General features: G+C 46.6%; 1 protein-coding gene across 2 annotated transcripts in view; it reads right to left on the reverse strand.

Moving 5' to 3' along the window:
* Nucleotides 1-26,875, reverse strand: part of LOC122367575 — a 47,720-nt gene that overhangs the window by 15,223 nt on the left and 5,622 nt on the right. For both annotated transcript variants that reach the window (XR_006254077.1, XM_043340808.1), the window contains exon 2: nt 13,589-13,644. Coding sequence is in view for 1 of the 2 variants with exons in the window: in XM_043340808.1 (XP_043196743.1) it covers nt 13,589-13,627 (39 nt within the window). In the remaining variant the exon portion in view is untranslated. The remainder of the gene's footprint in view (nt 1-13,588; nt 13,645-26,875) is intronic.

The following is a 26,875-nucleotide window of genomic DNA, read 5'->3' on the forward strand; positions in this document are numbered from 1 at the left end:
AAGCGGCTTTGAAAGCGCCGCTGCTACCTGCGGCCGACGCTCGTAAGTCCGTGGGCAAATCGTTCCAGGCTCTACACGCACGAGGCCAGAAACAGCGGCGGCCAAACTCAGTGCGGACACGCGGCAGTTCCAGCAGTGTTTCCATGCTCGAGCGGGTGATGCGACAGGATACGTCAGAGCGACGAACAACTCGCTCGCGCAGAGGCTCCGGTGCTCGATCGTCCATGAGGAGTGCTCGTACTAACAAGACAGTGCTCGTACTAACCCATCGCTGGCATAACGGGCGCCACACACCTTGTCATTCTCTGCGTTCAAATCTGGCACATAATTCACCACGCTCCACATTCAACTGGGATGGCCATTTGAGTGTGATCGGTTTGGTGCCTCCGGCTGATGGTCGGTCGGCCGGAAGGCACGCTACCGAATGACACACGGCCCGAAGGCAGACGCGGCTTTCTCTCTGCCACCTCAGAGTGGGACTATAGCCTTGGGCGGGGTCGGAGGGCAGGACTGAGCGAGGAAACTGGGCGGAGGTGGGGAACTGAGCAGCCACCGTCGGCAGACGGAGGACGGGCGACGGGAAACTGGAGCGGGAGAGGTGGTATCACTCATATTAGACGGAGCATCGCTCACTGATGAGACAACTGTGACAGACGGATTGCTGCGCCGGAAGGAACAGAAACGCCCGGTGAACGGCAGCAACCGATCGAAGCTTCTGAGAGTAGGCTAGCTCTGAGCTAAAATGGCAAGTGGCATTTCGGTGCAGTAGGACTGCAGGCGTAGTTAGTGTGGGAGTTAAGTAGCTTTGTTGAATTGGGCCTTTTTCAATTGTCCTATTTTGCAAAAGTTATTTAAGTTTAAATGGATTATAAATCATTACTGTCAGCAATTATGAGTTTTAGCGAAAATATAGCAAATGAACAATAATTCATAAGAATTGTCTTCTTGGATAAATATCGTGAACTCCAGTCGACAACATGGTTGCTTGATTTCCGATCCCGTTAAAATATCACATAAGCAATCATGAAATATACATACAACAGCCTACAAAAGAGCTAGTGCTTTTCCCAAACAAGCCTCCAAATGCATTAAAGGAAGGGTACCACCTTCCGAAATTTTTGTTCTATGAATCTATTTTACTTATTTGAATTTTTAGACGTGGTTAGCGCGTCCACAATATACAAAAAAAACGAAACATTGCATTTAATACATTGGCCAAAAAAAGATCGTTGTTTATATCACCACTCCAACTCAAGGTCGTTTGATGTGGCAGCTAGGACGGCTGGCATATCCTGTTGTCATGGCAACATATCATTCTGCCATTTGCATTGATGGCGCAACTGAGACAAAAAGATGAACAAATAAAAAGGAAGAAGATAACATGATTTGAACTAAGTTGTAGTAAGTAAGTTGAACTAAGTAAGATACGTCAAAAGAACATCAAATAAGTCGAGTAAAGGTTTTTCCTTTACAATGCTTAAGAGATCTATGGAACCCTTCACCCTTCATGCAACTTACTAGAAAAACTTCCCAATTAAAATTTTAAAACTTAAGTGTATACCATAAAGAAAAAATATACCCTTTCAAAATGATAAAACATGCTTCAAAAGTATAACTTTTATACATACCTTTGCTGATTTCATGTTTTATAAAATACCCTTAACACGACGAGGAAATAGTGCTGAAGATTTTTGCCTGCCCGAATGCTGGCAGCAAAACTCGCAAATGATAACTTCACGTGCGGATTCAATGCTGACCGTCTCGAGCATAGGTAAGTGAAGCCGGTTTTTAGGTTCATGTGAGGCTAATCTTGTAAAAACTGCGTTGTGTCCAAAAGGTGGCACCCTTCCTTTAACCATCACCAAAGTATGCATTTAGAAGACCATTACGTTTTCTCCATTCAAACCGCCCCAGCCCACAATTCATAGCACTATTGCGTTATCTCGAGAGCACACTAATGGAACATTACATCATCACAAACGAGGGGAAACGTAAGGACAATGTGAGACGCGTCCATCTCGACTAGTTTGGGTTCCCGCACCAGGCGGACCCGCGCCAGCTGCGGGCCTTTCCGGGGATGGTGCAACTCACAACAAAAACGGGAATCGGTCACCAAATTGGGGTATCGGTGTGCCGACGAAAGTAGTTCTGTCAGCGTCCAAGCTGGGACTTGAATAGCCCCGACCAGGTAAAGATAACCATCTGTATGGCTTCAGCTGGGGATCGTAGAACAAAAATTAACAGCATTTTAACAGCGCGATAGCAGACATTGTTCAGTGTATTATGACGACAAAGAAGGCGACAGGAAACTACTATCGAATGATCACATCTTTAGAGGCAGTCTAGTGGCAGAAAACATCGATAACGCTTGTAATCGTGTGGACGCCAGTGATGGAATCTTACACGAAACACCTCGGTCGGTATGCGGGCCAAACCGTGAGTAAATGTCGCCAACAGTGCCGCGCAAACATTAGGCCTATTAGAGTCATCCCTCCCCTCTCTCTGTCTCTCTCTCTCTCTCTCTGTCTCTCTGTCTGTTTCTCTCTCTGTCTGTCTGTCTGTCTGTCTCTCTCTCTCTCTCTCTCTCTCTCTCTCTCTCTCTCTCTCTCTCTCTCTCTCTCTCTCTCTCTCTCTCTCTCTCTCTCTCTCTCTCTCTCTCTCTCTCTCTCTCTCTCTCTCTCTCTCTCTCTCTCTCTCTCTCTCTCCCACTCATGCCGAACTGTCCTATCTGTCTTGACGACGACGTACGATTACTGTGGCGCACACATTATGTCACAGAGCGGACGAAAAGGGCGGCTCACTTTCCCACCCGGGGGCCAGACTTGGGCCAGACTGAGTGCGCTGTGCTGTCCCTCGTCCGGACGGGTCGCAACGGCAGCGAGGAACGCCTGGGACACTCCGCGTCGAGTAGGTAGTTATCATTCAGTGGGTGTGGTCGGGGGTTAAATAGTCCGTCCAGTTGGTACAGGATATACGCGCGGCTAACTGCTTTCCGGCCAGATGGGAGTGCATTGCCAGACAAGAAAAACTGAAACGGAGTTAGAGCCTCAGATATGGTGCTCTGTTCAATAGAATAGATTATCCTGGGTGTGAGGATACTTGAAACTTGAATTGTCACCACATGACTGATCAGCCACGTCATATATTTCGGTCAAAAAATGCAACAAGTGTAAATCAAAGTTTTGGAAGCTGTGAAAAATAAATTAGTTTTAACTGTTAGCAGCTGGATAGGTTGAATAATCAAAAATTGCATTTCAAGGAGTCAGATAAGGATAGGGCATGCTATGCTACATTACTAGCTGACTTACTCACTGCTCAGCCGGTGGAACTCGCATTTCTTCAGATCAATCCTCGAACAGACAGCAAATCACAGATGATTGCCCGACCTCCACCGTGAGCCATTTCGCCTGAGGGCACGACAGCGCACAGAGCACACCACGCCTCACTGCCGGCGGTCAGCGAGAGTTCACAGGTCACGGGGTCACCCACATCGCATGGACGCCACGACCAATCACCGCGTGAGAGCGCTCCCGTCCTCTACGCGAGAAATGTCTCGTATGGATTCACGATTAGGACTTCACGGGACTTCACACACTTGGAACTTCACGACGCGCCTGGAACGTTCACGCTTGCTCTGAACGAACTCGCTCGAGATGCAATACCTACTATCTCTGGCGTCGGTTCAGACTAACTCTTCAACCAATCATCTCGGATCGTCGTTGCTAGTCGACCCGAAGATCAGCCTGGACAGGCGGCCGCACAGAACAGCCACTGAATTGAGACTAGGAGGGAAGGTGCTCTGACAATCCCGGTATCAGTGAATATCGAGGCTGCGAGCTGTCAGCTGAGAGCAGAATTTGGTTACCCCGGAGACAGGATTGGTCCGCGTCGCGCTCTGGAGCAGCGGAACCGGCGTTCATTGCAATGCAAGGCAGTCGATGCAAATTGTAACTCGTGTCCTGTGCTAGGTGATTTGCAAGGTCGAATACGATCAGCTTGGCAGTCTTCCAGGGACGCATGCATACGGGAAAAAGGCGCCCATGGTAACAGAGCTGATGGTCGCGGACTTGAAGGAAAGACTCTCAATGGTTCTAAATGTTATGGCATAGTTTGTGGACAGTTCTTATTGAAACGGGTAAATAATAGTTTGCACACGAGAAGGTAAACTTAGCATTGAGATGAGTGCTAAGTGTTAAAAAAAAGATGCAGGTCGCTGGTCAACCGATGTTCACCGTTTTTATATCGAAAAAAAAATGAAACAGTTATGAAAATTTTCTGGGAATGAAAAGTGGATATCATCGTCATTTTAACCCGCGACCTGGTGGGGGGCTATTTTTTGCCCCCCCTCCAGACTTTTCGATATATCTCCAGAACCGCTGCGCCGATCGTCACCAAACTTTCAGTACCCTCCCGGACATCAATTTTACATATTGTGACCAAACATTTTTCCAAAGGCTATGATAGGTTGGCCGGAAATGACGTCAGAGTGACGTCATGTTCTGCCGTTTTCGACCCAAAAAAGGGTTTCGCGGGAAGAGCTGTCAGGCCTATAGCTTTGCAAATACAGAAAAATGATAAAGACATAAAAGCTGTAGAATTGACAGGGGGCATTCCACGATAGATCGTACCACTTTTTTCCAATTTGACACCCTCATCTCTCGGATTTTAACCCTAGAACGCCTAGGGGGGGGGGGTTGTATCAACCCCCCCCCCCTGAGGTTTTTTTCGAAGTGCACGCTAAACGGCTTGTCGTTGCGGGCTGAAATTTTCAATACCCTCTGGGGCAACCTTTGCGCATCTTTTGCCGAAAAAAATTGATCGGGTCATGTCAGGTCACGGAGTTATGACGTCATAAGAGGTACAGCCTCCGGCCGACAGTTACCAAACGTGTGCGCCGAATCCCTAGGTTTTCTGCCGGTGATACCCACATTGTTTGATGGATCATGATGAAACTTCCCATGCATGTTGGGGCAAGCATTGGCTATCGTGTGGTGCAAGAAAATTGACCGGGTCGGGTCAGGTCACGGAGTTATGACGTCATAAGAGGAACAGCGTCCGGTACTATTTTTGAAAAGCGCCCGAACCACTATTTTGCTAATTCTTGTCACCTCAATGGGAATATGCAGCAATATTAGCTTCTATAAGGAGCAAATGGACCTTCTAAATCCAAAAATACAATCAGATTTCAAAAATTTAAATTTTGATTTTTCGAATTTCTGCCGCCGACTGTGACCTTGCCGACTTCCGGCGCTCCCAACGCGCCATTTTTAGAGCTAGGGAAACGAAATACATACCAAACGATAGAGAATTGATCAAGGAACACGATAGTGAAGGTTTCAAGTCGATATCTCCCACCGTTTTGCCGCAATCGCCGCGGAAAGTTGAAAAAAGTCTATTTTTCCGAAAATTTGACCTTTGACCGGTCAAAAGTAGGTCAAATGTTGACCTAGGACCAAAAAATATACCACCAATCGCGAGATCTCGTTGAGAGCAATCCGTTGGTTTTTTCCGCTAAGCTCTACGACCTTCCGTTTCGAAACGCCAGGGGGGTCGTAACAACCCCCCCCCCTGGTCGTTCGTGTTATGAGAAATGGCCTGGTCGTGCGAGGGTTAACGATAATTGGTCTAAGGGGTAATCAGGGGCTCTGAATCCTCCTGTAACAATTTCAGGCTTATCAGACGAGTGGTTTTTGAGTTATAGTGTATAACATGTTTTGGATCTTGCGTTGCAGCCCCAAGTTTGGCGGGCTGTAACTCTGAGACGGATAATCCAAATGCCAAATGCTATACGGCATTGAACTTGCATTGAAACAAAGAATAATATGCATTTTTAAAATTTTGAAATATTTACTATTTTTTATATATAACATCTCGAGTTTTCTTTCATTTGCATTTTTATGCCTTTGGGACCAAATTTTTTGAATTTTTATTTGCTTAAAAACATTTTTGGATCATTTTTAAGTAGCATGCAAAAAATTAGGAAGGTGTTCTTTCTATAAATGTACTTTTTTGCGTCACCGTAATGGTCTCGAATTGTGATTTTGGAAGAGAGCCTACAAATGGTGGGGTAAAGCTGCCTAGTGACATCACTGGTTACTGAAAGTTCAATTGAAGTCATTTTTGCTTCACTTTTGCGTTGTTGACCTTGCGTGACGTCATTCGTACGTCACTAGGTTCATAAGAGTTTTTCGTCAATAACTCTCGATCAAATTGAGCTAGAGGGACGGGAAGGCTACCAATGGACTCGGGAAGACCTTGCGAATCGAATGATGTGCAAAATGATCTCATTCACCCAGCTTCGTGGCCTGACCCGAATGTTAACCATCTCTGTAGCGGCGCCAAGGGTGGAGCTTCCTATTCACTTGGTGGGGCGCCTGCCCCACCAACTTGCCATTTTGCCCCACCAATAAGCGTTTTGCCCCACCAACTTAAGCCGATTTGCAGGACTTTACTGCTTAGCAAACCTATGTTTTTCGCATTGAGGAGCTTTGAAATGTCTGTGTAATGCAAAATATTATCTCTGTAATGAAAAGAATTGATTCATTGTTGAATTTTATCTAACTTAACAATCGGACATTGTAGGTTTGACAACTTTTTGCCCCACCAACTTTCCTGGAAAAGCTCCACCCATGAGCGGCGCTGTTTGTCCAGCGCCGCGCTGGTTGGCTTTGCCGCGGACTCGGGGCGGTCACGTGATGCCCGGGGGCTGGCTGCCGGCTGGGCCACCCGGTCGGGGCGCGGAGCCAAATACACGGCAGTGTGCTTACCCGAGGTCAGCGACTTAAGCTGACTTCACCAGAACAAACAGTATACCATTCGACGCGCCGGAGCTAGGCAAACACAAAGATGCTAAAATCGCGGCTCTGCGACCATTTGTTGCGAAGTTATCTATCAAAAACCGGACCCGTAATTTTGGGTCACTTGAAATGACCTTAGGGGTCACCAATGAACCCGAGACCTTAAAATTTGGTATCATTCGATGCATCTTGTAACGGCGCACATGCTCGTTTTTTCCGCAAGGTTCTAGCTCCATTAGAGGCGAAACGGCGAGCTGGGGTCGTACCGACCCCCCGGAAACCCATTTTGTATACATTTAAATGAGGAACTTATAGAAAGAACACCTTTCTAATTTTTTGCATGTCGATTTTAAAGGACCTGAGGTTTATTTTGAAGAAATAAAAATGACAAAAATTTTGGTCCCAAGGGCCATTAGACAATTTAAAAAAATACTACGACTTTTTTCAATATGTAAAGCTTTTCTTTCCAATTTTAAAAATACTGTATTTATCTTTGATTCATCGTTAATTCAAAGCTGTTGACCGTGTGTTGCTTGCTTAGCTCGTTTTTGAGTTATAGCTCATCAAACTCACCCTTACAATCTGAAGTTAAGAAAATATTATGCAATGTAACTCAACAAGTTTTCATCTGAGAAGTCTGATATTATGGCAGGTGTTTTTGGAGCCTATGATTACCCCTTGTACCAATTTTCATTCAAATCTGAGAGATGAGGGTGACGGGCCTGGTACGATCTATCGTGGAATGCCCCAGGGCTACAAAACTGCTATCTCGGATTTTTAAAATTTTTGGATTTTGACCCCCAAAAATCAAAAAATAGATTTTTTTGGATATAATAGTCGAAAAATCCAAAAAGTTTTTTGAATTTTGCAAAAACCGGAATATATGTGATAGTACTTACCGCCTTCCATCCACATACCAAATTTGAGATTGATACCTCTTTTTTTGGCGAAGTTATAGCGAAAAAACTGTTCAAAATTGATGACGTCAAATTTTCAAACTCAATTTTTAGCAATTCTAGACCCCGTAGCGCAAAACAAAGACCACCATTAGACTCCCCGTGACGAGCTGCTTCGAATCAATACCCATTTTATGCAAAACTATCAACTTTAAAATTTGACCTTTTTTTGGCCTGACCTTGACCTGACCTTGACCTGACCTTCACCAGATAGTGACCTAAGCCGTACCTGATAGTCTTATAACCAACACCGTTGAGTTGGAAATGAAAAATTGGCCATAGAACATGCATCACACAACCTTAGTAAAGTTGGGTTCATGTGACCTGACCTGTGACCCTTGGTGACCTGACCTGTGACCTGACCTGGTATTGTCAGTGACCTCTAATAGCAACATATCTACTAGGCAACTGACGCTCTATCGCTGATTCTCGACAAAATGCGTTTTCCTTGGTGTTATAGCGCATTCCCTAGAAGACCCGTGAACGGTGAAACATGTCATCTTTGACCTGACCTGTGACGTCATCGGTGACCCCGAGGTCAATGAAATTTGGTTTCCCTTGACAAATTTGACAGGCCTTTCGAACGCCGTTTGAATTTTGCGGATCCGTTCAGTAGTTTCGGAGATACGAGGGGGGGGGGGCAAAAAATAGCCCCCCCACCAGGTCGCGTTATAAACAGACCCCACCAGGGCGCGGGTTAAGATTGGCGGCTGTCTGGGATCATTAATAATATCTGTTGAATATAAGTTCGTGCTCTTTTACACGAAGCATTGTGTCTGGCAAATACCGTAAACACCGTTTGCCTATCTGCTTGAATATATCAGTCGAAATTTCAACCATTCTTATACAAGGCCTGTCACTGGCACGATGAATCTGAACTCTGAAGGTAACCACAACCACAGACATGCTCCTCCTAATGTTATCAGCTCGTAAACAGGGCATAATCTGGAATTTTGAAACCACACCGTCCTTTCACTTTCCAAGCCGCGTACAGTCGTACCCGGCCTTTATCTACGTTGTCCTCCGTCGCGTATCTCGCGTCTCGGCAGTTCCTTCCGACCGCCAGTCCCGGCCTTCAGTGCCGCCCCTGTCCACTCGCTCAGCTTTCTCGGTTCCCGGGAGCTCTCGGCCGGTGACCATGCTGCGTTCCTCTCGCTCCGGGTAGTCAATTAGGAGTCCAGTCACTCTGTTCTGGCCCGGCCAGTGAGCGCACGCACATTACACAACTGCTGGCGAGACCAGTTATCGCGATGGAGACCCGGCAGGTGCTCTTGTTCCGCCTCGCGTGTCTGAGTTATCGGCCAGCTTAGCGCGCCGACGCACACTGGTCGGAAACGCCCTCACGAGAGGCCACGGGTGATTCCGGAGTTTCGGATTATTTTTTATATAGATCGATTTGAAATTGATCAAATTATTATACTTCGGCCAAAAAAACTAATCCGGGTGACCAAAAATAACTGTAATCAGCCCCCGAAGATGGGGTATCCCAGAACTCGGAAACTGACGCAGAGCAAGAGGTTTCTTGAGCCGGATATTCAAAGTCTTATTGCTGATAGACACCAAATTGAAATCCCACATATTATGCATCAAAATGTTCCTTATGAAGTTGCCGACTGGTCAGTGCAAATTTTTGGTATACTTTTTCCCTAACTAAGATTAACTGTAGCTTTTTTATGAAGGTTCTCCTACAGTGATTCTGGAATATAACTGCAAAGTTTAGGTAAGGAAACAACAGGTAGTCCCATCTAGTTCCACTCTGATTTTTTGTGAGATGAAGCAGGATTTGAATTTACACCAGGGCAACATAAAAGCTAACTGCGCATATTTGCGCAAAATTTGCAGGAGCCGCTCTTCCTACCCAACTACCGCCCGCCCCGCCCCAGTTTCGGCTCGGCCGCCGCGCCCGGCTTACGCTGACCTGTGTGGCCTGCACGCATCCATGCGTAGTTGACTGGTCATTAAAAACAGATGCGTTTGAGCTTATGAATTTTGTGAAAAGCGCGTTTTATGTATGCATTTAAGTATGTATTGACATCAAAAGCCTTCCACATATTGCGTGGCGATTACGGCTTGCATTTAGAGAGCCTTGCTATTGACAACCATCACTCGGCTGAAGAAAGTGGAAATTGAAACCTTCGTGAATATAAGACGCTGCAAATATAGGACACCTGTCACTGACGTCGGGTTACCTTGGGCCGTCTTTTTACATTAGATCACAATTCCGGTATTTAACCCTGGCCGGACCGATTGGTTTTCTATATTGACCGGGGAGGGTTGGTACAACTCCCTCGCCGTTTCGCCTCTAATTGAGCTAGAGCCTCGCGGAAAAAGAGCTTGTGTGCCGTTATAAGACGCAACAATTAGGTACTACCCGATTTTAAGGTCTTAGGTCAGCTAGTGACCTCTTAGGTCAGGTAAGTGCCACAAGGCACGGGCTCGGTTTTAAGTTAATTACTTTGCCAAAAATGGCCGCACTGCCGCGATTTTGGCATCATCGTGTTTGTCTAGCTCAGGCGCGTCGAATGCTATACTTGGTGTTCGGGTGAAGTCAACTTAAGGTGTTAACCTCGGGTCAAGGTCAGGTCGGAGCCCCTCAGGTCACGAAAATGGTTGAAGGAGGTCATATCGCATATCATTCGATTCGGCAGGTCTTCTTGAGTTCAATGGTGGCTTTCCCGACTCTCTAGCTCCATCTGATCAGGAGTTATTGACGAAAAACTTATATGGCCTTAGTGACGTCATAAATGACGTCACGCAAAGTCAACAATGCTTAAGTGAAGCACTGGACCTTGCAAGGAGTGCATGAAACCATTCCCGGTGCCCGAATAGCAGCTCCCAATTTCCCTTGTTGACTTAAAGTGGTTCTAGATCCTGTATTATACTCAATTATGACGTCATAAATTAACAGATTCACGTCATATATTTAGTGCTTGACATCCAAATGATAGCTTACATATGACAGAGAAGGTATGCAAAGTTTTATGAAGTTTGCTTCACTAGTTGTGGAATAACAAGCAAAAACTTTTGCGGAAAGGCCGCTGGCCTCTCGCGGGAGCGTTTCCGACCAGTGTGCGACGCCGCAGGGAGGCCCATGCACGTACGGTAGCTTTTACTTTCGTTCACGCATTAGGAGTGACCTTGAGAGAAGTGTGTGTTTGAAAATGAGTGTGAATTCATTTGAACACGACGGAGAGTTTGCTTGTTTACGCATTCGCTAATCTGTTCACTACCTCTTTGCGCAGCATGAGCATATGTAGATAAAGTGTTACGCGACCTTACGAGCAGTAAAAAAGAAGCAAACGAAGACTTACTGGCTGAAAATGTTTGGAAAAAGGCTGCTGGTGAACACGTTTTCTCATACCGAGCGAGAAAGGCGGTTCTAATATTTGCTATTTCTCAAAAAGCTATATTTGTTACTCCTAATGTTACATGGCTAAAAGAAACACTCCAAATATACTTCTGATTGTAAAATATGCTTACTACTGGCTAGAATGTTATGCACTCATGTATTCGTTTGACCCTGGCCAGGAGGACATTTTGTAAAATATATTCAACCTTCCTCCCTACGTAATGCGATAAGCCTTCGACTGAGTTTTTTTCTGCTCGGGTGCGGCACTGTGAGCCTAAAATCCATCCCGATGTGGAATTAGATGAACTGAAGCATTAAAACACCAGCCGCTCTCGCAGGAAGCCGATTGTATTAGGGCTCACCTTATCTCAATTCTCTTGGAAATAGCTGAAGGACCCATGTATGCAGAAGATTCCATTCATGATACCATTAAAATAGCGTCATCTTCAAACCGGATATGCTTAGGACGAGCAGATACGTGAGCCCTTGAGAGGATGTGCACAATCATCGGTTCTACGCCACGTTTATACCGCCGTCGCTGGTTAACGCTGGTAGGTACAAAACGGTATCTTGAATAAACTCGGAATTGACAGGTGATTGAACACAGGTAAAGGCAAAAGGTGTGGATAAGGATATACATCTTAAGGTAGTGTGATGTATATCATCAAAGCCATCAGCTAACGTAACGATTATAATTGTGAGTCACAATTATAATCGTTACGTTGTGACCATCTCATCTCATGCGTCACACTTCTCATCCCCCCTCCCCATTCCCCACCAGCCCACTCCACCGTCAAACTCCTCGAGTCTTTGTGTGACCAATACTGCACATCCTACATCCCACGCACTACCATATTGGTCAGTTGATAGCCCCGATGACATCACAGCACCTCTGATGACATCACTGGGGTCAAACCGAGCGTGACAGACGCGTCAGCGACGGAAATGAACAGGCTCCTCCAGCCCGTGTCGAGCACCGATGCCAGCACGAGCTACCCGCCAGTCACGCGCCGGCAGGGGTCAAACGTGAGCACAGGGTCACCTTGGCAAGGGCAGGGGTGACGTGAGTTCAGTGGTCACGGATTACTCCACATCGGAGGGTGATTAATAGTATCTATCCCTAACTCATGTTGGAGAGAATGCAGACACAGTAGGACACAGGGACTTGCAGTTATTGGGTAAATGATGTGAGCTCAGAAAGCAAGGCTTTGTGTATCATTTCTCTGAAAGTTTTGTCACTTGCCTGCTGACTCCAGGAAAACATCAATATCACATGCCAGATACGATAGGATATAAGCGCTTGCGACAGCTGCAAGCCCTTAGACCTCTTACATCTCACATCGTTTTTCCTGAAACTAATCATCAAGCCTTCCTGGCTGAAACCAAACAATTTGTTGACACTCATCAAAGTAAGGTCGTCTTGCTTTCCTCCGTCCCCCATCACGAAGCTAACTTCTCATTGAGACCAAGGCCTGGCGCAAATCTGTCCACGAACGGCAGCAGGCCCGGGCAGTGGCGGGGGCGGGGGCGGGGGCGGCACCACCAGGCACCTGCCGATTGACCTTGTCATTCCTCCGTGCCGGAACTGACGGCAGCCCTGCACGGCAGACCTGTCTGCTCACCACGCCCTCACGAGGTGCTTGTCGTGCCCGGGACGACCCTGCCGTCATGGGCCGACACGGAGGCATCGGCAAGGTCGGGGGGCATGGGCAGCGAAAGAGAAAATCGGCGGGGATGGCGAGTGTTGGGACTAATTACGTTTGGAGGATGATGTGATGGATCTGTTTGGCTCCAAATGCAGACCAGGGGAAATACACATGCGACTATGTAACTATACCTTGCAACTATAGTCAGAGCAAGAGAAGAGTAACTAAAATCAAATAGAGCAAGAGTCCTTACAAGGTTCATATAAGTAGAATAAAAAAGGAGCGAAATATATTCCAACTGCAGCTGGACAGTCGAGCAGCTTTGCAATCTTTGATTTGAACGAAGTTAACAACAAAATAAAATCAGACATTATAGACGATAGTAAGTACAAGAGTAGTAAGTAACCACACCTCGGGGCCACAAACAACCCAGCTGTGCAGTTACTCATGACCAATCGACCACTAACTACGTGATAGAACATGTTCACTTCAAGCCTGCACCTTCATACATGAGGCGATCATGTGACCAATGCAATGTCTACTCAACCGTGAAATGAGATGCACTGCAATGCGCATATGCAAAATATTAAATGGCGGCCTTGCACTGCATGCATGTGTATAAGTGCATGAATTTACATTAATAATGCATTAGCTTTTGAGCATAGCTTGCTCTAGTTACCTTCGCCAAACTTGCTCTACCTTCGCTTAACTTTAAGCCCTTGTATTTGTATTTCTGTAATGTCTGTAATGATATTTTATGTAATTATATTTTCTGATGTTAGTCTGTATTTCTGCAATGATAAAATATGTGCGTTGTTAGCGCTGCGTCTCAGCACTTACCTCGGCAATCCGGCCAATCACCTCCTCTTGTGTCTGCATCTTGACGCGCCGAGCCCCTGAAAAGACAGCCTTGAGTCAGATTCACATTACATTCCACATTACACTCTGCTCTGCTAGAACAAAACCCTCAAACACGCGCCAAATATAGCGCTATAGATTAACCAGATACGTCTCTATACGGCAACGACCGGCTTATATCGTGAACAAAGCCCCTCGCCAGAGCGCGGCGGCGCCAGGCCAGCCCGGACGGCCGCCTAAACGACGGCCCGGACTAAACGGCGTGTCGCACGCGCCACTCGGTCACGTGACCTCGATTACGTCACCATAATGGGGCGACATCACGAGCGCCTTTTGTCCCCAGCGCGGCGTCCCCCGTGGTGATGAGGCGTGCTACTAGCGGCGGGCGGTCCCCTTTCGGAGCCGTGGAGGCGCTACGGTGTGTGGTGGTGGCTTCCGAGGGAAGATGGAGAGGTGCTCTTTGTGTGACTTTGACGACTCATCAGTAGAATAGTGGCAGAGTCGTTAGGGGGTGTGAAGAAGCACAATGGGGAGTTAGCGGTTATAAGAGACCATAGACCTCTGGATATGGTCTATGAGGTCTATGAACAGACTTATCGAAACGTCTTATAATTTGCCGTCTTCATTCTTGTTAGCTTTTAATGGTGTTAATAACCACGACCGATCTCACATATTTTTTCTAGATTCATTTCCTTGGTGAAACACCCGTGGCTTGCCAACATTGTGTATGGCTATGCAGTGTGAAAGAGGGAACGACTCTGCTAATCTTATACGCATATTCATTATTCATGCTTGCCGTAGACGGACCGTTTGCTGGTTGACCTCGGCCACACACTCGCTCGGTTTCACTTTGTGAGGAATGTGGCTTTGACAAACAAATCAGCCGGCATTCACGATATTTAAATTATCGCTGTCGGCTACGAAAATAAAAGGTCCCATCGAGGAGCCTGCTTTTATAACGAGCGGGAGCGCCGTGCCGTGGCATAATTCATTCTTCAAAACAATGCTTTTGTGAATGTTTTATCACAATGTGCCGGATAGCTACCGATTCTGAAGGCCATGCACGGTAAAAATGGCGATTATTCGTGTTTAGGCCGTGTTTTTCGAGTGTGAATTGTTGCCCACTGCTGAAAGGCCTGGAGTTGTACAGGAATGCCAAACAAGGAGTGCCTGACAGCGTGCTTGGGCAGGCAATTGTCTATTGTTTCGAGCCAGGTAATGCCGCACTAGCGACCACATGAGCTGTACTTGACATCTGAATGTCTCGCTCAGCAAAACATCTGATAGTCAAGTAATGAGTAATGAGCCAGATGACAGAATCACTGCCTTGGTGAAAATGTTCATCCACTGCTCATTACCAACTAATCACAGCTGTGCGTTTTCGAAAATGCACGCAAGCTGACATGTCCTTCAAAATATACCACGCCCGCCCAAGAAATGAGTCGGCAACACGTTCTCAACAAACTGAAATGTCCGGTATTTCAAATATAGGAAAGTACGGTACACTCATATCCTCTAACTAAAATAGCTTTGCAAAACTCAGTCAAGAGTAGCAAAGCATGAGGAAATACAGCAAAGCAGCGGAAGTCACATACCGGACACGCCTTCGATCCAGTGAGCCCAGACCATGGGGCTGCATCCAGTAAGTAAGCCTTGAGCTATGTCATTGTGTCAGAAACGTCTCTCGCCATGTGGTTGGCAGTTCAATATGAGAAGCCATCATCCCTTCCCGGGACCTCACCCCGCGATGAGTGGCAGCTACAGTTCGGTGGTCAGGGGAAGCAGCAGGTACGGCTGACCTGGCCAAGTTTCAAAGGGAAACCAACAAATAATCGCTGGACGGACTTGAGGGAACTGGATGGGTGCAGTGTAGAGACGTACTACGGATTGACGGAGGAGCAGACTGACTGACTAGTGACTAGTGTTGGTGTTAAAGAGCCAAGTAATTGCAAATTATCAAAACTTATACATTTGAAATGTTGCCGACACGTTTAAAATCGACAATGGTTGATACCTGAATGATATCATTCGTATTTGTCATCATGCCTAATTTCAAACGATAATATACATCCGACTTTGGATATGTACTGCGATAATCTGTTTATGTGTGTGTGGGGGGGGGGGGGGACTGGGGAGGCTTGTATTTGGTCTTTCGTGGGTGTTTGGCCGAGTGTACACTTACGCCAGTGTGGTCGGTGCTGGTATGCAATTTCTGCACTCGCCGGTGTGTAACCCTGACCTTGCAGTTACCACAGACCACAGCGTTGCAGAAGGTCTCGGAGCGTGTGACATCGCCCGCGGAATCGGACGCGCGAGTGCCGACCGCAGTAATTGGGTGGCCCACCCTGGCGCCGGCGGACCGACGGGGGTGCACTTCAGGGTGCACAGCGTGACACTTTCGGCGCAAAACGTGACCTGACGGTGGCACGATGGTATACGACGCTGATGGAGGCGCTCCCGCGCAGAAACTGCAAGTAAGGATCGGTAATGAAAGCGCAAGTTGTGCACTGTGCAGTGCTCTTTCCTTGCATGCCTCGCGAATGTGAGGAATGACGAGGTTTCAGCCGTTTCGGGTGACTAATTAAACACAGAAGTAGCAAGCCATGCAGTGGACCATTGTGATATTATGGGCAATTCAGAAAGAAAACAAAATGCAGGCATATCACAACAAAGGACACATTGCTAGTGATTTCGAAAGATGTGAGTGTGTATCCCGTAAAAAGGTGTTTCACGACTACGAGGGATCCGAAATATTGCCTTCAGCAGTGCCATGTGAAACACAGATGCAACAATAGTCATGAGTGCCCGGGGCGAGCGTTGAAGGTAAAAAAGCAGCTGGGTACTGAACGCATGGCTATGGTTATGTAACTACTTCGTTGTTGCATTCCTGGGCAAGCGGTGGCATTGTTTTGTGCTCCCTTGTTTCATGTGTCTGTTCTTTATGGCCTTTACTGAACGTAGCCCGAACGGGAGAATATGAGCTGGCGCACCGACAATCGCAGTATTTCCTCATCTCAGCAGAGCACACCAGATAAAGTACCTGTACCCATTCCCAGCACCTACAAATGTTCCTCGCCCGTCACCGTGACGAAAGCCGTCACATACATCACACCCCAAGCAACGATAGCAGGTCATGAGAACTGAGAAACAATGCAAACGCATGACGCAAGTTTGACACCTGCACTGGAGCGGGGCGCACACTTCATATGCGTCAAGCGGTGCGAGATTTATCACATCAAAGCGTGACTTTCCGCCACCTCCTGAGCATTTCACGGCAGTTTGTCACGGACTGGTGAAAACAACACCTCGCGGTTCACCTGGCCCGGAGTGGGGGCGTGACGCCCCCGCCACCGCCGTGAAGAACCCTGTCATCTGATCACTGAGCCCCTAGAGTGATTGCGATCTGGTGTTTGTGTCCTATGCGGTAATGCGGTCTCCGGCTGTGAGCGGGCTAGTGACGTGTGATGATATGCAGTCGCTGGCGGTGTGTGAAAACATGCAGTCACTGGTGTTAGTGACGTGTGACGAGATGCAGTCGCTAATTGTAGTGTTGTGTGAGTAGACGCAGTCACTGGTGCTAGTGACTTGTGAGTGAATGCGGTCGCTGGCGGTAGTTGCTTGTGATCGAGCAGCCTCTCGTCCGATTCTTGAATTATTTGAATCAAGTTGCTTCCCCTGCACACTGTACAGCTGATCCTAAATTATGTCCCCATCGATGCTTTAAGAACAGATTAGCTAGAGATAATAGTAGTTGGAAATAACAAAATATCCTAATTGCTATCGTCTAAATCACTTGCTAATGGCAAGAATCCTACATTTGACGGCGAAACAAGAGCCTTGTAGCCAGACTGGTGTTTAATTCACCCGTGATTGAATCGATTGGATTGAATCAAACAAAATGTGTTGAATCAAAAAGATTTGATTCACCGTGAGGATTATTTGATTCACAAGCCATGATGAATCAAACGCATTGGAAATCAGGGTTGATTGAATCAAAAAATTAATGATTCATGAACTTGAAAAAAGTTGAAGACTGAAGTGCATAAGTCATTATCAACAAATGTTTACACTACTGCCATGTGATGATAACCGCATGACAACAAAAAGAACACAAGAATACAAATAAATAATACACATAAATACAACAAATACAAATATTTTTTGATTGAATCAAAAAAGAATCGTTCAGCAACTTTTTGTCTGAATCAAACGTGAATCATTCCTTTTTTTGTGAATCAAAAGGAATCGATTCACCATTTTTTTGATGAATCAAACGGTGATTGAATCGAAAAAATCAAATGAATCAATGATTGAATCAATCCAAAAAAGGTGAACCAATAACCAGTCTGCTTGTAGCTACTTCAATGTCAGATAAAAGTAAATACATATCCCAGTGGCAGACCGGCGTGCTTAAGCGAAGCGCAAACATGCCTCTTCTGTCGGTGAGTTTGAGTGATCAGGCGATACATAGGAAGCAGGCATACGACGACGTAGGTGTAAAAACCCTGCATCATCAATATCCTTTTGAGAACCGATCAGTTCAACGACTTGGAGAGGCTAGAAACGACATCCAGCGACAAGCACAAACAAGTGTGCTGGCTACTTTAAGTGGCTTGTGTACCGTGTTATTTGAACGATCATCAATTAAGCACCAATTATTTCTGTCCGTGTTCCCGTCTCAGATGGTAGGAAGATGACCGAAATAGACCAGCGTGGTAAGAGCACGCGAAATCGCTCACACATTAATGCCGTTCAGCAAGTCGGAGATCATTTCCGACTAGGAAGACCAATTACTCATGAAGCTGAGGGATATGAGGTTTGAAATGAATAGCCACTGATGATATCATGGTATCATGTGTAAATAAATATTTGAAGCACATATTATTTTCTCGAGTAGAAAATAAAACAAAAGATCAATTTGCTTACTGCGGTATTCCATCACTCTGGCAAGGGAGGGGCCTAAAAATGACCATTGAGGATATCAACATCGATTTAAAGGCTGGCAAGAACAGATTCAGTTTTTTAACATCGATTTAATGCGATGCCGTCAAAGTACGAAGCAGAGACAGTCGAGAGATAGCAACAAAATACGCTTAGTTACTTGGAGTTTTTATTCACTTACACAGCAGCTCACAAAAGCTCTGCACAAGACTTGAATCGTACAGACTATCGTAGCTAAATCGGAAACTGTACGTCCCCTCCACACGAAAAATTTCAGTTATCACAGTAACGTGATTCTCACAGAGAGGCTGGGCTCGGTCTGTTCAGATCCAGTGAGGCGTAATTCCGGCTTCTGGCCGAACATCTCGTCTCCAACAGATGGAAGTTTACCAGCGGAAATTTACCAGCTTAGCGAACGCTGGGGCTGTATAATCGTATAAAATATCCAAACAGAATCCGGAAGCTGGTTAACCCGCGCCCTGGTGGGGGGGGGTGCTATTTTTTGCCCCCCCCCTCCAGACTTTTCGATATATCTCCAGAACCGCTGCGCCGATCGTCACCAAACTTTCAGTACCCTCTCGGACATCAATTTTACACATTGTGACTAAAAAATTTTCCAAAGGCTTGGCCATAGGTTGGCTGGAAATGACGTCAGAGTGACGTCATGTTCTGCCGTTTTCGACCCAAAAAAGGGTTTCGCGGAAAGAGCTGTCAGGCCTATATCTTTGCAAATACAGAAAAACGATTAGGACATAAAAGCTGTAGAATTGACAAGGCTACAAAACTGCTGTCTCGGATTTTTGAAATTTTTTGATTGTGACCCCCAAAAATAAAAAATAGATTTTTTGAATATAATAGCCGAAAAATCCAAAACGTTTTTGGAATTTCGCAAAAACCGGAACATATATGATAGTCCTCACCGCCTTCTATCCACATTAGGGTGGCACTTAGCAATAGGGTGAATTTTATGTTATCCGATTTTTAGGCGTGCGGGTAGTTTCCTGGTTCCATTCCCGTAAAAAATAATGTGTGCAAAATGATTTTGAAAAATATTTATATTTAGGGGTCGCGAATTGAGGTCAAAGTTGACATTTTCGGGCAAAAAATCAACTTTTTGGAAACTACTTTAAACCTATTTGGAATGACATATGTGGTCATTAAGCGTCATTTCAGACGTATTTTGAATTTATTTGTATAACAATTGTTTATCCCATCACTTCCGGCCGATCGTAGCCAGTCCAGGTCAGGCCAAGACAGGTCTGATCTGGGCTGTTTTACCCATGTCAGGCCTGTTTTGGCCTGCGACCGGTGCCTTCTCACAGTGGAGGCCATATCCTCTGATTAGTGTGAGGAGTGACCGGTCTCTCCTGTTCCAAAGGGAGGACGAGCCCCACGGTTCTATCGGTTCTTGAGACATGCTCCTTTTCTGTCAAAGAGAATGTGAAGAAGTTGGAGTCAGCCTATCGCCGGCGGGCGAAAGCAGAGGCGAGAGTGTGCATTGAGCTGCACTGGTTCATTGTGCTTTCGGGATGTTCTTCCGTGGGCGCTCCTTCCGACTCTAGTGCCAGTGCCAGCAACAGACTTACCCGGCCGTTGCGGCGCGCACACGGAGGGAACGTCTTTGACGATGGCTACCATGAGAGAGAAACGTTGACTCACACTCCCAAGCGCATGCGGGCGAGCGGACGTCCCCAACAGTGAACTGGCCTCGACCGGGCCAAACTGCCCAACCGTAATGTGTGAAGAACACGTGAACCTGTTATCAACTGCGGCACGGAACTTAGGATACGACTCCGGCTGAACCGCGAATCCTGAGCCGCAAGAGAAGGAGCGTCGACCGATTCTAGCTCCTGGTGATGGGGAGGGGAAGGAATTGGGGTGGCCAAGCTCCTCGCCGTTCCCAACCTCCCCTCCATCCAAGCACAGGAGGCCATGCTTACAGCGCTGGGGGACTAAGAACTGGAGAAGCGGAACTGCGGCCTTTTGCTTCCGGACGCCACGACGGCGAACAGCATGCTGGTGAGCGGTACTTTAGCCCTTATCGAGCAGAAGCTGGATCGGCCCGTCCTCCAGCTGGCCTGCCGGCACCACGTGTAAGAGCTGGTCCTAGAGAAGGCCTTCTCCACCCGCCCTAGAATCTCGAGCGGCCTCTTTGTTTTGTTGGGTTAGGCCCTTTCGGTCGTCAAGACCATTGCAGAGCCGGAAGGATGATAGGAATTAGGGGGAGACATTGGTCTGGGCAGGCATCCTAGTGAGTCGCCGGGGCTGAGCCCGTCCAGAGGACAGGCCACCCAGCCCCAAGGCACTCACTGCACCCGGCTACGGGGTGCGCTCCCTCGGGAGCAGCGGTGCCGCTCCAAGGGAGCAGCCCGCATGAGATAAAGTTGCCTGTCCAGCCCGGAAGGGGGTTGCGGCGTGGAGGAGAAGGATTTCAGTATCCTGAGGATAGAAGCACGGATCGGTGTGTGAAATCGAGCGGCCTCTACATCCGGCTGTTTAAGAGGTTCAAAGGCGGGTGGGAGTTCATACTTCATTGACAGGATCACACCGGTGGCGTTCGCCGTCGACGACGTTCCGGAGGACGAGCTGCTGGTCAGCTTCCATCGCTTCCATCTATGTCTAGCTCCGGGAAGACTACCGAAAACTTCTGGAGCTCTGCGTAATTGCTCTCGATGGAGTTCCAAGCACGGCATTCGTTTCTCCGCCTCAGAGTACTCCACTGAGTTAGATGAATGGCAAAGACCATCCGCACTGTGGATTAGTGATGTCAGTTACGGAAAATCTGAATACCGATACCAAACCAAATACCAACCGAAACCGTGGAGAAATACCGAAACCAAACCAACTTGGGAACATGAGGGAAATACCCACTTTTTACCGATTTTTTAGCCTTTTATACATTAGTGGGGGTTAATGATACCAACAAAATACCAAACACATTAGGATTGAAATACCAAATACCAAGTTGGTATCGGTTTGGTATCGGTATACCAAAAAGTCGGTATCCGATTGACATCTCTACTGTGGATGAGCCTCTTCAGGGAGCGGCTCCGGCTGACGGCGGCCGAGGCCCAGGTCATCAGACGCTGTGCGCTGTCCGTTGCCTGCAAGTTTGCCGCCGCCTGGTTTAGGACTCTACTGTAGAGTTGCAAAGTTTCCCCCAAAGGCTGCTACCGGCACCGCCCCGCCCCACAAAAATTTTCTGGGATACCGGCATGCTACCACGCCCCAAGCAAAAAAACCGCCAAATTACCGGCATACTAAAAAAACTGCATTCTTGATTCTAGCTTATCCCTGCAAGAGATGCCACATTTTGGCAGTTTCAGTACCCGTCCCACCCAGAAGCCATTTATTGTCCAACCACAAATACCAGCAGGCTGATTTTGGCTGAGTTGGCCCCACAAATACCCACAATTTTGAAACTCAATTACAGTCTATAACTGTTAAATTCACCTGTAATCAAAGAAGTATTGCCTACAAAAAAAAACTTGCACATTCATCAAAAAGGTGAGGACAAAAAGGACTTGAATTACTGAAATGTGTTTTTGAAGACTGGACAGTGAGCAGTAATCACATTTACATTTCACAGGTGTTCTACTTTTCCACATTCTCCTAACATGTTGCAGGCACCAGCCAAATGTTTAAAATCTAGATGGTCAAAACATAGGTAAACAAGTACAGATTCGGCCATCTTCCTAACTGAGGAAGCGAGATCAACATCTACTTTTTCCTATCCACTATGGCTTGCTGGTTCGTGAATAATATATGAATCATGTAAAAAAATGTGTTAATAACTCACTGGTCCTGAGAATAGTCACCAAATAATATGTACAGTCAAAAACGATATCTTCCATCCTCTCCAACCTCAAGCGGGAACAAACACAAGAGGATTTCGAAACAGATGCGCCATAACAGAGGCTTTTTACCAGCTGATTAAAACGCTGCAAAAAAGTTGACTGCAAGCCACTGCCTCGTGAATGATTATATTGATAAAAATTATCCTACACAATATTAAATTATAATGAATTCAGCATTGTGAGTGTAATTCACTACAAGAAAATTCATTTCTCTTCAGTTACTCAACCAAAAGGGTATATGAATAAATATTACGTCATCAGATTACATCCATTCATTAGGGGAGAGAGAATCTTAAAAGTAAATCCTTGGTTGTCTAATTATTTGCGCCACTTTGTCAATTTTGCCTGCATGATGTGTTTTCTTGTAAAGATAAGACAAAATGCCAGTTCAAATCCATTTTCATTTAATTATGGGACCAAAGTCAGGCTCAGGGCAACCTAACACCTGCCTTTTCAGCTGGATTTTCAGTGTCAAATTCTTTGAAGAGTTTCTCAGACCACATCTCATGATCTCAGGACTCAAGGCCAGTTTCCAAACATTGTGGTTTTTGGTGTTTTGATTCTGCCTTTTTCCCCTAGGGAATGTTGTCATGAACTTTTATTTATTTTATTGTGAGCTATACGTATTACCTACCATTAGACTTAATAGTTTATCGTGCTTTTGCAACATGAATGAGTATTCTTCCTTTTATAGACCACAGTAGATTCTTGACAATTCTAATTATAACCAAGCCTGTGAAATGCTGAGGTCCATGTGTTGTGTTATCACTACACTTAGCAATGGAACTTCTACCACAAAATGTATCTTGCAGTGGCTGATATTGCTATTACTACAATTTGAGAGCCTCTTACTGTCCAAAGTTTGAATCATTTGCTGATAATTTTTTTTGCAATAAATCAAAAATACCGGCATGCTACCGGCAAGACATGCCAGATACCACGAATAAACCTGCGGTAGTGAAAAATTACCGGCATGCCGGTAGTGCGGTAGGGAAATTTTGCAACTCTACTCTACTGCCACTGCGCCGGCTCTGGACCTGACCTTCGTGAACTCGTTCTGCACCTACCCCGACAAGGAGCTGTCGAAGGCGACAGTCCCGGTCTTCGGCCGTCACCTGTAGTACTTGAGTGATCGGCTGGTGACTCTGGAGCTTTTAGACCCCGACTCTCGGGCTCAATCAAGACATGGTGCGGGCAATAGACTTGTAGGAGAGGGAGGACGAGGACCCGCCCCATAAGTCCTTAGTGGACACTATGAACGCCGCTCTCGCGACCGAGACGTTGGCGAGCTTCCTCACACAATCGTTCAAAAAGCTCTCAAGGATCCACGACCTGGACGCGGGGCTCATCATCAATGACCTAGGCCACTGGGAGGACAGCAGCTACCAAACCGCAGCTCGTGTAGTCCGGGAGCTGCGGGTGGTGAATGACTTCACCAGGCGCGGTATGGCGCTGATGTAGGACTGGCACTCATGAAAGACAAAGATTAGCGCCAGTTCTTCCTCCATGTCGTTAAAAAGATCACAGAAAACGCTAACCTGACACCCGAAGATCGACTGCAATTGCTAACCAGGCTACACACAAAGTGATCTGGGTGCCCGTTGCCCATGATACCCCTCCCTCCAATGGGGCGCCAATAATCTACTAAAGAGAAGGAACTGGAGTAGTGGAGTACGTACATAGACCAGCGTTCTGGCGTGACCGAAGCTGCATGAAATATCAATAAACAATATGAAAATGACTAAGAAATGCCTTATTATCATCCGATTACAGCGTAGTTAATAGGAAAGTCAGAAAAGATTTTAATGATATTGAAATCTGCTACCAAAATCTCAATTTTGACCTTGATTCGCGACCTCTAAACATCAATATTTTCCCATAAAAATTTGCCTCCCTTATTTCTTACGGGAATGGAACCGGAAAACCACCCGCACGCATTAAAAATCAAAAATTGATTTTTAAGTGCCACCCTAATCCACATACCAAATTTGAGATTGATACCTCTTTTTTGGCGAAGTTATAGCGAAAAAAATGTTCAAAATTGATGACGTCAAATTTTCAAACTCAATTTTTAGCAATTCTAGACCCCGTAGCGCAAAACAAAGACCACCATTAGACTCCCCGTGACGAGCTGCATCGAATCAATACTTATTTTATGCAAAACTATCAACTTTAAAATTTGACCTTTCTTGACCTGACCTTCACCAGAAAGTGACCTAAGCCGTACCTGATAGTCTTATAACCAACACCATTGAGTTGGAAATGAAAAATTGGCCATAAAACATGTATCGCACAACCTTAGTACCTAAAGTTAGGTTCATGTGACCTGACCTGTGACCCTTGGTGACCTGACCTGTGACCTGACCTGGTATTGTCAGTGACCTCTTATAGCAACATATGTACTAGGCAACTGACGCCCTATTGCTGATTCTCGACAAAATGCGTTTTCTTCGGTGTTATAGCGCATTCCCTAGATGACCCGTGAACGGTGAAACATGTCATCTTTGACCTGACCTGTGACGTCATCGGTGACCCCGAGGTCAATGAAATTGGGTTTCCCTCAACAAATTTGATAGGCCTTTTGAACGCCGTTTGAATTTTGCGGATCTGTCAAGTAGTTTCGGAGATACGAGGGGGGGGGGCAAAAAATAGCCCCCCCCCCCCCCACCAGGTCGTGTTATAAACAGACCCCACCAGGGCGCGGGTTAAAACCAGTCACAGACAGTGAACGAATTTTGTCGTTTTACGGCAGATATCTGTAATGTTTAAAATGTTGTCCCCGACTAGATGGTATATCGTCAACTTCTCATGCATTAATCAGGAAAATGATATCCTAAAAGCGTTAACAATGAATGTGGTGCCTATATGTATATATCCATGCGCCCAATGAATTAGCTAAGAGGCTTCCGACATGCCTGAAGTGATTTTCAACAGCTGAATGGTGTACCTAACCATGATTGAAGACCCAACAACAAAACAAGATACGCGCATAAACATGCAAATATCTGCACCGATAACCCGCCTCTGCCATGCGCACGGAGCCCTCGAAACCGATCAATTTTCGCGCCCATCCGGGCTGAATCTATTGACCCACACACGTCCCTATATTCTCACATTATGTCCAGTCACCAGGCTCAAAAGGAGGCTCTCCGTTCGCTGGGTACGGAAGTAGTCATCGGTTAGTCTATCGGCTATCTAACGGCCCCGGAGCCATGGAGATCGACCATCGTCCACGATTGATCGGGCAGCTCTGGTGACTAGGCAGGTTTGTGCAGCGGTCAGCTGATAAAATATACCTTTTATTCCTATCCTAGATCTGATGACGTTGCGTCCTTAGCATACGGGCAGTCACGTGATCGGACAAGGACGCACGCATGTAGGGATTATGCAGAGTGCTCACGTCACGTGATCATCATATGCGTGTCGCGTCATCCGTACACGCACTTCACAGTCCATTAGGATAAGACCGTGTTGAAGATTTAAAACAGCCGCTCTTGTCTAATCTAAGGTAACCGAACCTTGAAGCCTGTGGATCAATTTCAATATCAGCAGTTGAAGACTAAAAAGGAGATTTCGCTCGTCATCGCAATTCGACTTGACAACATGAATTACACCAAATGTGATCACTTGAATCTCAGTTTTCCAAGAACAACACTCCGCATAGGGCATGATTTCTCCTGAGTCGAGCTATCGGACATCATTAGTCATTACCAGTGTGCCATTTGGACGCTCCTACTGCTCACCTCACCTCACCTCACCTCACCTCACTGCTGCACAAAAATCCTGTAGAATTTAACACGAGGCGTGCGCGGAGTCTATACGTGGACCCAACCTCGGGTTGTGCTGGGCGGAGGAGCGGTGGGGCAGAGAAGCCGGGCCACTGCGGTTCGAGACGGATAACGTCCCGTGGTACCGGGCGGCCACCTACACGCACGAGTGACGCACCGCCGCGTCACGACAGGTCACGCCCGCCCTCCGCGTAACGACACCGCGCTGACGTTCGTCACGTCACATCAGCTACATCACGTCGGCGAGTGGGACGTTAGAGAACGTCGCAATATCAAGCGTCCCGAAAAAAAAAACACGTTATACCATAACGTCCCATAGCCGGTCCCGTAGCTCAGTTGGTTAGAGCGTTGGACTCCGCGTGGTGAGAGCACGCGTTCCCGGTTATGACAGTCCGGGTTCGAAGCGCGACGGGCGCTCGACATTTATGGGCCTCCTGACAGGTATGGCTGCGGTTGGTGGCAGGCCGTAGCCAGGTGAAGTCAGCGAGGGGACCGGCCGTGCGCGGCTTTGTGCGCACGTTAAACTTTGGACTCTAAATTCTGCCATAGTATCGGAATTGCGCGATCGGAGGGTAGAGGGCAGGGTCATCGCAACAAGCTTCGCTTAGCGGTGGCTCTGTCCTTGTGAATCCTTCCCATCAAAAGGTTTGGACTAAATTTATTTAAAAAAAAACGTCCGTGTG

The sequence above is a fragment of the Amphibalanus amphitrite genome, unplaced genomic scaffold (assembly GCF_019059575.1).
Source record: "Amphibalanus amphitrite isolate SeventyFive unplaced genomic scaffold, NRLGWU_Aamphi_draft 000878F_arrow, whole genome shotgun sequence".
NCBI classification, from domain to species: domain Eukaryota; kingdom Metazoa; phylum Arthropoda; class Thecostraca; order Balanomorpha; family Balanidae; genus Amphibalanus; species Amphibalanus amphitrite.